Here is an 18,712-nt window from a genome sequence, read left to right as displayed (position 1 = left end):
GGAAATGATATTTTAAAATAAATTTAAAATTAAATTTTCATTATCTTCCAAAATACAATAAAGAAAATATTCTCCTCTCCACCTCCTGCGTTGACTTCACGGATTAAAATAATACTGCCTGTATCATCTATCCTTTGTCCTTCCAATATTTCTCTTTCCCGGTGGATTTTCTGGGCAAACGTTCTTCTGCAATCCTATTAAGTTATTCATTCCATTATTATACTCCGTAATTCATTCATTGAAAGGAAATAATTGAATTCTTCCCGTTTCGAGTCAATAAATGAAATCTAGTATACCCGTTTACGAATACGAGAAATTCCACTTCAATTGTCTGTATAGCTGGTTCATTTTTTTACTTTCCCATCTAGATAGCATCTATATAATCCAATTGGGCATATGCAGTTTAACCGGATCTTGACGTTTTGACACCTAAGGAACTATAAAAGCCGGATGGAAATTTTCGTGTAAATACACATGTACTTACTGGTGTATATTTAATACACCAGTATGTATATACATTCGTGTATATACGTGTGTGTGTGTTCCATGTTGCCCTGTAAATTATCTTATATCTCCAGAACTACTGGACCGATTTTGACCAAAATTTATCGGATTATTTCTATATTTGATGCCATTAAATTTTCAACTTAAAAGTCAAGTGGGTGAGGCAAGTACAGCAAGGTTACTCTCAGTACCCCGATTTTTTGCCTAATTAAAGTCATATTTTTCTTAAATACATATGGTAACAATTAAAAAATAACAATATTTGCAAAAAAAGTTTTCAAAATCGTACCATCACCCCCAATAAATGTTTTTATAGTCGTCTGTTATGTTGTGACGTCACAGGTGAGCGGTAGACGCGTTGTGTATACTAACGAAGGTTCTACCCATTGATTTACAAATTAAACAAAGAACATTTAGATATAGGGGTATGTCCAAAGATGAGATTGAACGGCTAATTGATCAAGAGTGGCAGGATACATGGACACACTCTAGAGTTGGGGATTGGACCAGGCGACTAATCCCCAACATAAATACGTGGACTAATAATAGACTAGGTAATGTAGATTTTTATACCACACAACTGTTGACGGGGCATGGCTCGTTCGGCCATTACTTGCTTAGAATTGGAAAAAGACCTACCCCACAATGTGTGTACTGCCCAGAGACTGATGATGCGGAACTCATTGTGTTTGTATGCCCAAGATGGGCTCCAAATAGAAGAGAAATTTCGGACAACAGACTTACACCTGGAAACCTCTTAAATTGGATGGTCTATAGTGACGATAACTGGGATTGGTTCCGTAGGTTTGCCGGGGAAATCTTACGCACCAAGGAAGAAGAGGATAAGACATAAATAGAAAGACATAATGACCGAGACCCGGTTCCCTGCTGAGGGGATGGGAGGTGGCGTCGCCATACCCCGTCTCTGAGGCGGGGGATTAGAGGCAGGCGAATAAAATAAAATTAAAGATCCGAGACCGGGGGAGCTAACCTGCCATGCCGGGTGTACAACCGGTGGGCGGGGGACACTCCCTTAGAGTAAAAGGACACTCTCCCCGACTGAGCATACTTAAATGGATATCCGGTCGGGGTGAGTAGGGGAAGAAAAAAAAAATGGTGTGCGGTAGAATAAAATAAATGAATAAAATTTAAAGGAAAAAGGTAACTCGATCTGGTTGGTTCTCGAACTTTATCGCCCGGTCGACTTGTTACCTGGTGCGTTAATTATCGCGGCTACACCAGTTTGCCGAGCTTACAAACAAAATTTGTTCTATGTAAGTAGTGAAATTATATTAGTTTAGTTAGTGTCGACCGCGCGCGTGTTTTAATAACAATTATTTAATTAAATAAAAGAAAAATTTTATATTTAAAAAAATAAATAAATAAATTAAGTTGTATGTGTAAGCTGTGCATCAGAAATATTCCACAGTTGTAGGATAAATGTTATCAGCTCTTTTTCTATTCACTTAAACCACGCGATCTTATATAAAATTAGGAATACACACTGTTTTATAAAACTTCAGTTTGTTGCCTTGTCGGGTCTTGTTTTGTAATAAAGTATATTTAATCGTTACAGAAATTAATTTTTTTTTGTCTTCAGTTATTTGACTGGTTGATGCAACTCTACAAGATTCCCTATCTAGTACCAACCGTTTCATTTCGGTATACCCTCTACATAATACATCCCTAACAATTTTTTATATATATTCCAAACGTTGCCTGCCTGCACAATATTTCCCATCTACCTGTCCCTCCAATATCAAAGCGACTATTCCAGGATGCCTTAAAATACGTGGCCTATAAGTCTATCTTCTTTTAACTATATTTTTCCAAATGCTTCTTTCTTCTTCAATTTGTCGTAATACATCTTCACTTGTCACTTTATCCACCCATCTGATTTTTAACTTTCTCCTACAGTTCTGCATTTCAAAAGCTTCTATTCTTTTCTTCTCTGGTATTCCGATCGTCAAGATTTCATTTCCAAGCATATACTTTCAAAAATGTTTTCCTGACGTTTAAATTAATTATTGATTTAAGTAAATTACTTAGTTCGTCAGAAACGTCACTCTTCGCTACGATGCGGGAGTACACACCGTATCTGAGGTGGGAGTGACGCAGGCACGCAGACTGTTCGGGAGAGCTGCCGTGTCCGAACACGGCCATCTCCGGGACATCTGCCGAGAGGACCGTACTCCACGGAGTGTAAGAAAACGGCCTCATGCCGTAATAAATTAACTACCGTGAAGAGGCGGTACGAGAGTCAAAAAATGACAAACCAGACTTAGGAGCCTCTATATTGCGTAACCTATAAATGGAAACCACACAAAAATTCCGGCCTCGAAAGTGACCGTTTTCGCAATTAAATTTTTTTAAAACTATAAAAAACTAGACAACACTCCACACCGTCCCACGAAGAGACCACAATTTCATTTAGTCAGCATATGCGACTCTCGCCGAAGAACGGGGAGCATTTCTCCCTTCAAATAACTAGAGCTCCGGTAGGCGCACTCCTGCTAGCCTATAAGTGTAATAATAAGCTAGCCAATACCGAGAGTACTTCAGCGGATGGACTGAAGGGAATCACGCCGGGATTATTAGGCTCAAAAGCTTAGTCTATCACGGTCAGAACCAGTAAATAAATTACACAATGGTCCATACGGATAGGAATGCAAATTACCAAATCCGTCCATAAATAAAAGTTAAAATTTATAACCGCCACTAAATAACCGATGAAATCCAACCTAGAATAGAAAGATACAGCAGCAAGGGACATTGTCCAGGCTCTGCGTTCTGTAGGGAGAAATATTGAAATTCCCGCCATTCTTATGTTCAGTTCCGTTCCCGAGGATAATAACACTTTCGACTGAAAGCTTGTTTTGCCTGTGCTATTCGGAATTTTATATCGCTCCTGTTTCGTCCATCTTTAATTCTACTTCCGAAATAACAAAATTCTTCTACCTCCATAGTTTTTTCTCGTCCTACTTTTATATTCAGTGGTCCATCTACATTATTTCTACTACATTTCATTATTTTTGTTTTGTTCTTGTTTATTTTCATGCGGTAGTTCTTGTGTAGGACTTTATCCATGCCATTCATTTTTTAAATTTTTTTATAGTAATTTCAATCGAAATTACTACGTATCTAAATTGTTCTTTAGTTATCATTTAATGTTAGTTCCATGCAAATATTAAAAGGTAAGGGGAATGGGGAATATCCTTGTTGGACTCCTTTTTAAAGGGAGATTAAATTAAAGCGAAAGCGAAATTAAAAAAAAATTTCGTAAATTTATTTTTAAATCCAGATCATTTTAACAGGAATTAATTTTAATTTTTCAAAGAATTTATTATTTAGAATAATTTTGGTTCTTAGTGCATTTCCCTTTTTAAAAACTTGGTTTTAATTTTGTTAGTAAATATTGTGAAATTATATTAACTCATCTTCGTTTACAAGTGTAAATATTGTTCTTCTCTTTATTTATCGGTTGGGTGCAGGAAAATTCATTCTGGCGTGATACAGCTTTCGCGCCATTTATGTGTGTGTGTATATATACTATAGAGTGGTCCAAATAGGGCAAAATGTTTGTCGAAAAACGTGCACCCCCTGATTTAAAAGTACTGTCAAAAACAAAATTTTTGACGCGTTGATGAACCCTTTCCGTTCGAAAAAAGTCATCCCCCACTCCACTTTAATTTTAAAGGGGATTTAACATGGATTTTAGGTTATTTTCAAGTCGTTACGATATAGCGCTTGCATGTTTCATCACAAAACTTCAAAAATAACGTATATAAGGGTTTTTGGGGTCGGAGAACACGAATTTGAAGTCAAAATGTATTATAAAGTATAATACTTATTATGTTACCTATCTTTACTTCGGTTTTTTAAATTATTATTATATATATGTACATATATAACTTTGAGAAGATAATTCGCTTCTAACTCTTTTACTTGAAACAACAAACTATACGTCACAGCCAAAGCACTGGTGAAGATGCCAAATTGTCTTGCGTCGAAAGCGAATTAAAACCTACATAGAAACATCCGACGACGGTGTCATTCGAGAGCTTCTGACGGACTGACGACCGTGACGACGCGTGTCACGGGGGAGGGGTGCGGTGAAAAGCGAGTACAAGTGGCAAAGAGATAGATTCGGTGCCTAATCGTCGTTAATCGATTCAGAAAGATTTAAAAATTTTTTTTTTTGATAAAAAAAATAAATAATATTTGCGTATGGAACTAAAGAGCCGCAGGTTCACATCCAAAGAGCCGCATGTGGTTCGCGTGCCGCAGGTTGCCGACCCCGGGTATAGGGGCTTGAAATAAACGTAAAAAAATAAATGCGTGAGCGGGGGTGGTGGAAGGGTTGATGCGGGAGGTTGAGTGGTTGAAAAAAAAATGTTCCAATACAAAAGATTTAGATCATGCAAAAATCTACAACTTTTGTAGAGGTCATTTTTTAACATAACCCCAAAATTTCCGAGAAAAATGCGAAATTTTTTTTTTTCATTTCCGCGAAAATAATTTAATTTTGATGAAACTTTGTGAAAGTTTATATCTTTCTGTGTCTTAATTAACCACAAATTTTTTTGAGGTCATCTTTCAAAGGTAATTGCAATAATAACATTTTCCACCCCTTTTTAACCCCTAAACCTACCCTCCACCTCCACTGCTTACGCATTTATTTTTTTTTACGTTTATCATAACCCCCTTTACCATTTCCATTTATAAAAGTCTAGGTAACAATTTTTTTCCTGTAAATGTGTTATTTCTATCTGTCTAATAGCATTAATTTTGAACGTTTCTTGGGCTAGAGGTAAGATTTTGCATAAAAAATCTGTTTTGCAAATATTGTTATTTTTTAATCGTTAATAAATGTGCGTAAGAAAAATATGACAATTAGGCGAAATTTCAAGATACTTAGGGTGATCTTACTCTGCAGTCTCACCCTGAAGACCTTTTACGCATGTTGAAAATTTAATATTATTAATGCCTCGTATATGGCAGCATTTCCTTCCTTGTGTTGGAGTTCTGCCCTCTATGCTTTGGAACGCCGCGATGTTCCCGAAGCCATACAGGCCGTGGTACGAGACTATTTGTCTAACCGTACGGCTCTGTTTAAGGATGCGCACCTAGTTGTGGAAAAATCCGTCACCAGGGGAAGCCCGCAGGGTTCCGTTCTCGGTCCCCTGCTGTGGAACCTGGTGTTCGACGGGTTTCTGGAGTTGACATTCCCAGAAGGAGTCACGGCCCAAGCTTTCGCCGATGACTGTCTCCTTTTATTTCGTGGAAATTCACGACCACTGCTAGAAAGCAGAGCGCAGGCGGCTTTGTCAACCGCCGAAGGCTGGATGAACATACAAAATTGAAAGGTTTCTGTGCCCAAGACAAAGTTTATGCTTCTGAAGGGCGCAGACAAATTATCATGCATTCGAAACCCCCACATTAAGTATAAAGGCTGTGTAATCAGCCGAGTAAGGGTTCATAAGTACCTAGGTGTTTTGTTTGATGACAAATTGCTTTTTAGCAACCACATTAAACAAGTTGCGGCGGACGCTGTCTCTGTGATGCACAAACTTAGAAGGATTGCTCGGAAAGACTACGGGCTGTCTGGTCGCCAAATGTACTTGGTGTACCGAGGTGTCTTTGAGAGTATGATCGCATACGCGGCGCCAGTTTGGGCGCACAGGTTGGATAGAAATAGAGCACTGCTTCTAAATTTAAGGAGTGCCCAGCGCAGAGCCTTAATTGTATGCACTGGTGTTTTTAAATCAACCTCATACGAGGCTACTACCGTATTGGGAAAGGCTCTCCCAATCGATTTAGTGGTGAAAGTTCGAGCAGCCAAGAGGCTTTGGAGCCTCGCGATGGAGGCATGGCAGCATGAATGGCACACCAGGACTAAGGGAAGATCCCTGTATAGATTTATACAGGATCTGGGGGGATGGTATGCCTCGAGTTCATTTTTAAGGGCGGCGGGTGCCCAAGTGCTCACCAACCATGTGAATTTGATGCAATATCTGTTTAGGTTTCGCCTAGCGGCTTATGAGTTGTGTGTCTGCGGGGAGGTCCAGTCGAACGAACATCTAATGTTCGACTGCCTTGCTCTTGGGGGGGACCAGAGACCGGGCTACCCTGGAACTTAGAGGTCACGGGGAAAACTGGCCACTCATAAACGGCGAGTCAATGTCGCGTGAACCGCATTCTTGGACCGTGTGGGAGTTCCTCGATGAGGTTGCGATGTTCAACAGTCATCGTTAGATTGTTTAATTTAAATGGGATTTATTGATTCCTGTAGCGTGTCTGTGGGAAGTCTTCTTTGAAATAATGGCTGCCATCAGCCAGTAATAAGCTTCAAGCGCTTTAAATGGTGGACAGGCACTAGCTGGCAAACAGCGACCGAGGCGTGACAGCCTAAATTGCCGTCTTTTTAGCTTAAAACTTTTTTAGTTTTAAATTGTAACAAGGGGTGCGCCTCCCCGATCTAGTTTTAATGTGACAAGTGAGCGGTTGGGACACATAAAGTGGGTGCTTTACGGCACCCAGCTTAACCGCTCACGCAAGATAGGAGCTCACTAGGAGCATTAGGAATAACGAGGTCGCAAATCTGTTTTTGAGGCACAGTAGCCGTTATTTGGCACGGAACATTTGGTCTATGCTCTAGGGCGACCGAATGGGGTGGTGGCGGGAGAGATGCCAGCTAACCAATGCCTCATATATAATTTTTAATAGTTGACGAGGTGCGTCTACCCATTTTAGTAAATATATGACAAATGAGCGGTTGGGACACGTAATGCGGTGGTTTAAGGCACCACGCTTAGTCCGCTCATGCTGTTAGGTAAGGAGCTATTTAGGATACTGGTCACTGAACCGGTTTGAGAAAATACATGTTTGTGGCACAGACATTTGGTCGTATGCTTTAGGGCGACCGAATGGGGTGGCGGCGGAAGAAATGCCAAGCAAACCAAAAAATAAATGCCCCATATATAAAAGTAATTTGACCAAGTTTGGTCAAAATCGGTTCAGTCGTTCTGGAGATAACATGATTTAGACGGCAACACCGAACAATATTTACATATATAAAAACATCAACACCCGGAAAATTTCCAGTTTTGTTTTTTGGGTTTCTTTGGTGTCAAAACGTCAATATCCGGTGGAAACCGCAACTAATAATTATATTGGACCGATTACAATACTATCTTTCTAGAGGCAAAGCTCTGCTATTGCACTATGTAGTCGGGAAAGTAAAATCCTAAATTTATTTTTTCATGCACTCCGTTAAAGGATACATCGTGTTTGTTTTTTGAAAGATTTTCTTATGAAAAAACTAAAATTACGACGCATTTAGGATAATATTGAAATTTAATACGTAGTTTTACATAATTATATAATTCATTATTTATTAATAATACGTCTGCTTGATTGTTAAGTTTTGATTATATTTGAAAATGTAGACCTAAAAAAAGATTTTATTTTTCGATTCTGTTTATAAAATGGGAATCGTGATATAGAGATAGAGAGATTACAGTGAAATAACAATAAATTTAAATAAAAATGAAAAATGAAATGGGTTAAGATATAAATAAAATCAAAAGGTAAGATAAAACTGTACAATACGTTGGATATCATGATAATAAAATTCTACCAATTGTAAGACGGTATATAAAACGTATTGATAAGAACATATCTGTTTTCTGGATAAGATATTTGGCTATTGCTTAGGAACATAAATATAAAGAAAAAAAATAATAACCTTGTACTAAATTTTAAACGATTTTGTAAACATTTTCTCTTTACTTCCTTTCAGCGTCATGTCAGATTTATCAACAATAAAAAACCTCTTACATTTCATGTTTAGTTTATATTTTTCTTTCATTTTTTGTTTATTTTACTTTTATAAATAATATTTTTAAATATTTTTTTATAAAAATAATGAAATAATGGTTTGAAATTTTTGTGTTCATATTTAATAGAATTATTTAAGCTATTAAAACATTATCAGGATAGTGATTCATGAAATATGTTATAAACTATCAAGAGATATTCTATTGATAAAAATAAAGAAGACGGTTTCTATAAAATTATGTTTGTTAGCCAAAACCCACTGGGTTGGTTTAGTGATGAACGCGTCTTCCCAAATCAGCTGATTTAGAAAAAGAGTTCAAGTCCTAGTAAAGTCAGTTATTTTTACACGGATTTGAATACAAGATCGTGGATACCGGTGTTCTTTGTTGGTTGGGTTTCAATTAATCACTCATCTCAGGAATGGTCGAACTGAAACTGTACAAGACTACACTTTATTTACACTCATACATATCATCCTCTGAAGTATTATCTGAACGGTAATTACCGGAGGCTAAACAGGAAAAAGAAAGAAAGGTTTGTTAGCAAATGTCTGCTGGGGAAAGATTTCGTCATGACTTTTTCCGAACAGTAAACCTTATAATCAAAATTAAGGGTTAGATATTATACTAAATGTGACCTGAAACATTTTTTAAACATATAATGTGAACACCACAAGACTTCTTTGCAGGCCAATTAAATTACATATACACATTACTTTTTTTCCGATCAGAGGTTAATAATTATTAATAAATCAATATATTAATGATGGCTATAGATCCTTTAGTTATTAATTCTGTGAATATTAATGGAAATAAAGTAGAACTTGTAAAAAAATTTAAATATCTTGGAGAGATCATTACTTGTAATTGTAACGTAAACAAAATTGGACTGAAAGACTTAATAAATTATTTAAAGTGCTACAAGTAACAAAAAATACTTATAACAAAAAATCGCTCTCGATTAACACTAAAATTAGACATTACAAAACTGTGGTTAAACCAGTAATTACTTACGCGAGCGAGGCTTTATTTAGATTAAATCAGAAAAATAGGATTGAACCATTGCTTAAAGTTGAACGCAGGATTCTTAGAACCTGCATAAACAAAAAATATAAACACAAGTACAGATTATCGCCTAATAAATTTCTGTACGAAAACTTCGAATCCTTAATCGATACTATGAAAAAGAAGCGAATTTCTTTCTGTGCACACTTGTTAAGATTACCGCAGGACAGGATTACTAAGAGAAACCCACCGGGTTGGTTTAGTGGTGAACGCGTCTTCCCAAATCAGCTGATTTGGAAAAACGGTAGTTACCGGAGGCTAAACACGAAAAAGAAAAACATCTGCCAGTATACCAAGTGGATCACGAAGTTCTCCCTGGACATTGATACCATATTCTACTTGTGAAAATAATGTATAAAGTTCATAAAATCATACGTCCTAAAATTCTTCGTTTGCAAATTACGTCTAGTGAAAGATTTCAATCGGATTTTAGCTATTCCGATGAAATGAGATCGTAGAAAACTTTTTGGACGTCAATTAAGGGGCAAAATTAGTGATCTATTATGGTTTTTTACCTGAAAAATTGCATAAAATAGGTACCAGAATCGTATCTACAGTATTTTATAAGAAATCTAGGGTGAAAACCAATAAGGTTGGGTAAAAAACCCTTTAACCCATCGAGTTGGTCTAGTGGTTAACGCGTTTTTCCAAATCAGCTGATCTGGAAGTCAAGAGTTCCAGCGTTCAAGTCCTAGTAAAGCCAGCTATTTTTACACCGACTTGAATACGAGATCGTGAATACCGGTGTTCTTTGGTGGTTGAGTTTCAATTAACCATACATCTCAGGTATGATCGAACTGATAATGTACAAGACTACACTTCATTTACACTCATACATATCATCTTCATTCATCCTCTGAAGAATTATCTAAACGGTAGTTACCGGAGGCTAAAGAGGAAAAAGAAAAACAAGAAAGAAGGATTACTAAGAGAATTATCGATCGATTTCGGTCTTTAAAAAATCCGCCATTATGGATCAAAGAAATTAAAGAAGACGTTCAAGAATTAAATTTGGTTTACGAAGATTTACTTAATAAATCCGAAAAATTAAAATTTGTTATTAAAGATTGGAATACCAACTTTTAATTATACAAAAAGGGTTTATTCAGAAGAGGATCGTAAAGCAAGATTATTAAGAATGACTAAATATTGGGATAAAGTAAAAGCTAAGAACTTAAAGGACAAAAAATCGGCAAAAAAGAATTGAATTATTCTGGCGAAAGTTTTCCTTTGAGGCCTTAAAAGTAAAAAAAAAATAAAAGATAAAACTAATACATAATAACTCGGAAAAAAATGTGTAAAAATAGAATATAATTTAAATTATAGAAAATTTACTAAAATATAGAAATAATTTAAGACATCATTTACAACTAATAATAAAATCCTTTTGTTTTAAAACCCCGGTGACGAATTTGGATACAGCTGAAAATTTATACTCATCAATTAACATTATCCTGACCAGATTGGATAAATCGGACGTGTCACCGCAGTACAACTGTATTCTCTCATTCTCCCATTTGTAACATTCGAAGAAAATATGTTTGCTGTTTCCCGTCGGATGCAATATAGACAAATTTATCTATCCATCCTATTCCTTCTAAACAAATATGCTCGGAATGAACCGTAGCCATTCAGGAACTGAGTGAGCCACAAACTGAGCTCACTAAATCCCCTCCCAAGCCACGGTGTGATCTCAACTATTACATAGGGGAGTCCACCCCCCTTTCATGGATGTCCTCTACCTGTTTTGCCATTCTTCTATAAGCTATAGATTAGCGTTTTCTCTACTCAACCGCTCGGAAACTTATATTCTTGCTCTCGCCATCTGGGGAGACCACGGAAACTCTAAAAATAAAATTAACTGTACTAATATTAACGGGAGTTAAAGTAAGATAACTATAAGGAAAAACGTTTTACAATGAAGTCTTTATTTTTTCGAACATTGAATCGTTTGGAATAGTAACTACTACATATAATTTTATAACAGGTTTCCAAATTTCAGTTTCATTTCGTTGAGCGCTTTCGGCTATTCTGTCATCTTCAGGAGGAGTATAATTATGATTTATACATTTTAAATTATTATCTTACATATTTAAATTATATATATAACAATTGGTCATCATTTTGTTAAAATTCGTCAAAAGTTATAGTTTAAGTCTAAGTGATTCCCGTCCGTATTGTAATAGTTTCTCAATTTTTATGACCTCTGTAAATTGTTCAATCATTTTAGCCAGCTTAATTATTATTGTTCATTATCTTCTTTTTTTTCTTTTTCCTGTTTCCTGTTCCGGTAATTACCGTTAAGATATTACTTCAAAGTATGAATGAGGATGATATGTATGAGTGTAAATGAAGTGTAGTCTTATACAGTCTCAGTTCGAACATTCCTGAGATGTGTGGTTAATTGAAACCCAACCACCAAAGAACACCGTTATCCATGATCTAGTATTCAAATCCGTGTAAAAGTAACTGACTTTACTAGGACTTGAACGCTGGAACTCTTGACATCCAAATCAGATGAATTGGGAAGACGCGTTCACCACTAGACCAACCCGATGGGTTTATTTTTCATTATCTGCTTATACAAAATATCTTCATCGAATTTATTTAATTTTTTATTATTGTTATTGTATATAAAGAATTTTTCGAGATTAAAAGTGTTATATTTCTTTTTTATACAGTTAACGTGAGCCTTAGTTCTAATTGAAAATGATCGATTGTTCATATCAATATATCGACAAACGCAATTTTAGGCTGTATACTTCCCTGTCCGTTCAAATTATATTTTTTACCATTTATTTAAGCCGTAATACGAAATTGAGTCCGACAAGGATATCTCCTATCCCCGTTACTTTTTAATCTTTACATAGAACTAGCAGTTAATGATGTTAAAGAACAATTTAGATTCGGAGTAATAGTACAAGGTGAAAAGATAAGGATGCTACGATTTGCTGATGATATAGTAATTCTAGCTGAGAGTAAAAAGGATTTAGAAGAAACAATGAACGGCATCGATGAAGTCCTAAATAAGAACTACCGCATGAAAATAAACAAGAATAAAACGAAAGTAATGAAATGTAGTAGAAATAATAAAGATGGATCACTGAATGTGAAAATAGGAGGAGATAAGCTTATGGAGATAGAAGAATTTTGTTATTTGTGAAGTAGAATTACTAAATATGGACGAAGCAGGAGCGATATAAAATGCCGAATAGCACAGGCGAAACGAGCCTTCAGTCAGATATATAATTTGTTTACATCAAAAATTAATTTAAGCGCAGGAAAAGATTTTTGAAAGTATATGTTTGTAGCGTCGCTTTATATAGAAGTGAAACTTGGACGATCGGAGTATCTGAGAAGAAAATATTAGAAGCTTTTAAAATGCGGTGCTACAGGAGAATTTAAAAAATCAGATAGGTGGATAAAGTGACAAATGAAGAGGTGTTGCGGCAAATAGATGAAGAAAGAAGCATTTGGAAAAAATATAGTTAAAAGATTAGACAGACTTACAGGCCACATATTAAGGCATCCTGGAATAATTGTTTTAATATTGGAGGGACAGGTAGAAGGAAAAAAGGCAGGCAACGTTTTTTAATATGTAAAACAAATTGTTAGGGATGTATGATGTACAGGATATACCGAAATGAAACGACTAGCACTAGATAGGGAAACTTGGAGAGCTGCATCAAACCAGTGAAATGACTGAAGACAAAAAAAAACATTTATTTGAGTTTTAGTTAGATCTCTATTATTAAAGTAATTTATAATTAGTTGTATATGCAATTTTTAGTTTAAATAATTAATATATTTTGTTAAATTTTCTATAATTTACTCGGGAAATGATTATGTATAAATAGAATATAAATTAAATTATAGATTTCCTTCATGCTTTCTCAGCGAAACATACAGTCTGTAACATAGTTATATATGTTTTCCTGTCATCTTCAATACATGCTATAATTTTACAAACAACTTCTTTTCTGTAGAGAGTTTTAAATTTATTTATAGTTCCTTGATACAGTCCTTAAAATTTTTGAATAAAGGAGCTGATTTAATTCGATTTAAATAGATTTTTTCAAGAGGACAAAATAAATATTCGATTTAAGGATATTTTCAAATTAAGGAGGTTCGATTTATGGAAGTTTGATTGTATATACAAATTGTCACCGACACGCGGTTTAATTATTCTACATTAGTAATTATCCTTTATTAAAGAACAATTTATTTTTTGGCAGTCATGATTTTTAATTTTTTATCTCTTGCTTTATTTTTAATTTCTATTACAGATGATAACATATTATTTTCATTAATTCAAATTTTTCTTTTATAATAAATAAAACTCTTCATATCTATTCATATTCAACACAAAGTAAAGAGATTTTAAATGAAAAATAATAATAATAAAAAAGGGAGTTCATAAATAATAGAATCTAAGCATATCGGGATGCAGTAGAAGACATACAAAAGGACTTCCAACGTTAAATACTGTACAGATTAGTAAACAGAATTTCCTTTCCTATTGTTAAACATAATTGACCAAACAATGCATGTCATTTACAGGATTTTAGCACACTTTTCTGGATTAAACGTTAACTAAATCATTTTAACTTATACAAATAATTTTGTTTGTTTATAATCTGTGTTGCTAACTTACCTATGATTTTAAGCTAACATGAATGCGTTAATATAATAATGTATAAATTTCCTGTTTTTAGAATACGTCATGTCGATTTAACGTTAAAATTTTCCATTTTTCTAATTCTTTTACATAAATCGTCTAAAGGATGTTTTTTTATAAAGGGTGTTTATAAAAGTCGTTTCAAGAGTTCAGTGATGGACCCTCACATTGAAATAAAGAAAAAATCTTATATCAACATACGAAAACTGTAAATAAAATAATGTGAAACTGGTTCAGAATATCGTTTCATTTTCAATCCAGTTATACATGGACCTTCGAAGTAGTTCCCTTGGGAAGCCATGGACGCTTGAAATGGTTTTCCCAGTTTTTTTAGCGGTGTGGAACTCAGAAACCGGAATATCCTTCAGCTAGTTGGTTATATTTTTTTTTTGTTTTTATTATTCCAAAATGGTGTCCTTTGAGGTGTTTTTTTTAAAGTCCGGGAGAGGAAAAAGTCACAGGGACTAAAGTCAGGTGAATAAGATGATTGAGGAACTACAGGAATATTTTTCTTTGCCAAAACCTCATTAATTAAGCATACATTGTGACAAGGTGCATTGTCATGATGCAACATCCATTTGTCTTTGATGGGTGGTCTCATACGGGCAATATTTTTCCGCAATCTTACAAGATGTTCTCGTAAACATATTGATTTAAAGTCTGTCCTGAAGGCAAAAGCACTTTATGCACAATGGCATTACTATCCAAGAAACAAATTACCATGGTTTTGATTTTTGATAGGCTCATTTTTGCTTTTTTGAACGTAGTAAGTTTGAAGTGTGTCCCTCCTTGCTCTGGCGTTTTGTTTCTGGGTCGTACTCAAATATCCAAGATTCATGACAAGTAATAACATTTTGTAGAAAATCTAGATCAGTTTCAATTCGTCCTAGAAAATCTCGGCATACTTCCGCCTAGTTGTTTTTCTGTTCAACAGTGAGGTTTTTTGGGAGAAATTCTGCTCAAACTTTTTTCATGTCCAATTCGTTCAAAATTTGGTAGATTATGGTATGGTTCAAATTCGATTGTTCTGCAATCGTTCTGACAGTTTATCGCTGGTCGTACCGCATCAAGTCTCTCATCACATTGTCAATTTCTCATCACAATTTCTCATCAATTTCATTCTCATCATATTGTCAAGTCTCTCATCAACATTGTCGTCAATTTTTTATGTTAACGGTCTTCCAGAATGTGGATCGTCCGTAACTGATTCCCGACCATCTGAAAATGCTTTAAAACACCTAAAAACCTCGGTTCGTAACAGAGCGTAATCTCCATATGCCCTTTTCAATTTTAAAAAAGTAGCATTCTCACGAAGTTTAACACAAAACGTGATTACACATCGTTTCTCATAATTAGTATCACTCATTTTTGTAACGCACAATAAAAACTCGTTTCACGAATTTCGTTTACGTCTCATGTGGCAATAATAGACTAAAAAATATTAGTACATGATATAAATCAGTTGTTCATATAACCATATGTTTACTAGTAAATTTACAGTGTTGCCACTTCGGCTGCCAAAAAAAAAAACTATTCTAATTACTTTATTTAGAGACGTCGTATGTTCGGAAACATTTAATTTACCGTCTCTCGGTCATTCTGTATTTTTAAAATAATTTTTTTTCAGAAAAATTGTTTCTGAAACTGAAATTTCGTATACCTCTAAGGTACCAAGAGATATACTTACATAAAAATAATGCCTTAGATGGGTGGTTAATTGATACCCAACCACCAAAGAACACCGGTATCCACGATCTAGTATTCAAATCCGTGTGAAAATAATTGACTTTACTAGAACTTGAACGCTGGAACTCTTGACTTCCAGATCAGCTGATTTGGAAAAACGCGTTAACCACTAGACCAACTCGATGGGTTAAAGGGTTTTTTACCCAACCTTATTGGTTTTCACCCTAGATTTCTTATAAAATACTGTAGATACGATTCTGGGACCTATTTTATGCAATTTTTCAGGTAAAAAACCATAATAGATCACTAATTTTGCCCCTTAATTGACGTCCAAAAAGTTTTCTACGATCTCATTTCATCGGAATAGCTAAAATCCGATTGAAATCTTTCACTAGACGTAATTTGCAAACGAAGAATTTTAGGACGTATGATTTTATGAACTTTATACATTATTTTCACGAGTAGAATATGGTATCAATGTCCAGGAACTTCGTGATCCACTTTGTATACTGGCAGATGTTTTTCTTTTTCGTGTTTAGCCTCCAGTAACTACCGTTTTTAGATAATACTTCAAAGGATGAATGAGGATGATATGTATGAGTGTAAATGAAGTGTAGTCTTGTACATTCTCAGTTCGATCATTCCTGAGATGTGTGGTTAATTGAAACCCAACCACCAAAGAACACCGGTATCCACGATCTAGCATTCAAATCCGTGTAAAAATAACTGGCTTTACTAGGATTTGAACGCTTGAACTCTCGGCTTCCAAATCAGCTGATTTGGGAAGATGCGTTCACCACTAGACCAACCCGGTGGGTTATACTGGCAGATCTGATAAGCTATTACCTCACAGAGGAAAGATGGTAGGTATTCCTGTTGATTCACACCAACAGGAGAACCTATCACATTTCAAAGATGTTTATATTTATCAACTTTTTTCATTTTCCCATATTTTCTGGTGTTGTTAAAACTTTTTTTAATTTTTATTTTTTGCCAGCTCATTTTTTATTTAATTTCATCGTAACTGTTTGGGTCTTTTCGAATTCTATATATTTCCATATTATTATTATTGTTATTGTTACTACTTCTACTACTACTATTATTATTATTATTATTATTTATTCTATTATCCGCAGTTTATGTAGAACCTACATAAGTTGTTTTCACTTATATAACTCTGCAAAATATTAAAAAAAAAAAAAAAAAAAAAAAACAATTTACATTTCGTAAAAATGAAAATTATAAAGTGATATTTAAAAACTGCGTGTCCAGTATAAGTGTGTTTGTGATAAGTGACTATAAATAAAATAGACATAAACTGGATAAAAAAAAATTCTGCTCTTGTATGTATATCGATAATAAATATATCGAAAAACATAAATATTTATATCGATATATTGTAATTAGTTTAAAAATAATTTGAGGAAATATTATATTAATTTTTAACGTATAATTTTATACTAAAGAAAAACTTTAATAATTATTTTTATTAAAATGAAATAATAAATTATATCATTTTATGAATTAATAAAAAAAAAATAAATGTAACGTAATGAATGGAATTCAATATATATTAATATTATTTTTTATATTATATAAAAATTCAAAAGAAAGTGAATTACTTTATAAAATAATCGATAATAATAATTATAATATATTAAACAATACTAACAAACAAGACAATGCAATTAAAGTAAAACTTAATAAAAATCTTAATAACTATTATGAGGGTGCTAATGAAATTAAGTTACGACATAATAAGAAAAGACAAAAAGTTGAAAAGTTTGATAATCCATTTGATAAAAGCGATAAAATTTTATATAAAACAAAGGATTATAATTTAAATATTAATGAACATAGGCACTTATATAAAAATTTTGATGATTTATTAAACGAAAAAAACAATAAAGGTTTAGAATTTTATGATTGGTTAATCGATAAAGATTATTATAAAGATGGACGAATAGCATTTGTAGAAGATGCTAATAAATATGGCGGATTTAGTAATAAAAAACTTTCATTGGTTGAAGATCATAATACAAAATTTAATGGTGATAATAGTGGGGGTACTAATTGGCCAATCAAAAAAGAAGCTACGTTAGAAGGTGATTTAATACTTGGTGGTTTAATGATGGTTCATGAACGTGAAGAATCGATTACTTGTGGTCCAATTATGCCTCAAGGTGGTGTGCAAGCATTAGAAGCAATGTTATATACTTTGGATGTCATCAACAGAAGATCGAATTCTAATTTTAAACTTGGTGCTCATATCTTGGATGATTGTGATAAAGATACATATGGATTAGAGATGGCTGTTGATTTTATAAAAGGTAAGTAGTTTTTTTAATTTTCTAATTGTTTTTTTAATGTTTTTGTTGTAATTCTGTTTTCAAATATAGCGAAAAATAAATATATTACTTTTTACTCATTAAATTAATAATCTACGATATAAAAACAAAATAGATACGTAAAACAAAAAAAATGAAGGAATCCGGTCAGGCATGGAATTTTTCATAGAGTAGAAAACTTCCATTTCATATTCCAACTTACAATCTTCTAGGTTTTATAGTAAGTCATCAAAATACAGGGTCATTCACGGGAACCGGATGTTATTTAAGTAGGTTGTACTCAGGCGTTCGGGGTGGGAGGGGCACGTGGCTGGTGTCTGACGTTTCTTTGTTCATAGCATTTTCATTTTAGTCATTGAGATGGAGCTGTGGATGCTATACCATCGCCTGTACGCGTATGACAGTTTTGTGCGAAATGACGAATCCGTAACTGCTGTTCAGCGAGATTTCCGCCGTCAGTTTAATATCCATCGTAATGCAAGCGTCCCTTCTCGTAACACAATATTGCTACTGGTAAACAACCTTCGAATAAGCGGTTCAATATTGAAGAAAAAACCACCGGGTTCCCGACGAACTGCTAGCACTCCGGAGAA

The 18,712-nt window shown here is 34.2% G+C and overlaps 1 protein-coding gene across 4 annotated transcripts in view; it reads left to right on the top strand.

Moving 5' to 3' along the window:
- The window catches only part of LOC142333582 (metabotropic glutamate receptor-like), an 876,009-nt gene that overhangs the window by 188,029 nt on the left and 669,268 nt on the right, over nt 1–18,712 (top strand). Inside the window, exon 1 of one of the 4 annotated variants that reach the window (XM_075380891.1) lies at nt 17,810–18,101. The exons of the other annotated variants lie outside the window; for them this stretch is intronic. Within the exon in view, the coding sequence (XP_075237006.1) occupies nt 17,900–18,101 (202 nt within the window). The 5' untranslated portion in view covers nt 17,810–17,899. Of the gene's footprint in view, nt 1–17,809; nt 18,102–18,712 lie in introns of those variants that run through there. 4 annotated transcript variants of the gene reach the window in all.

The sequence above is a fragment of the Lycorma delicatula genome, chromosome 13, assembly GCF_047948215.1.
Source record: "Lycorma delicatula isolate Av1 chromosome 13, ASM4794821v1, whole genome shotgun sequence".
NCBI classification, from domain to species: Eukaryota; Metazoa; Arthropoda; class Insecta; order Hemiptera; family Fulgoridae; genus Lycorma; species Lycorma delicatula.
This window is presented reverse-complemented; position numbering and strand designations above follow the sequence as displayed.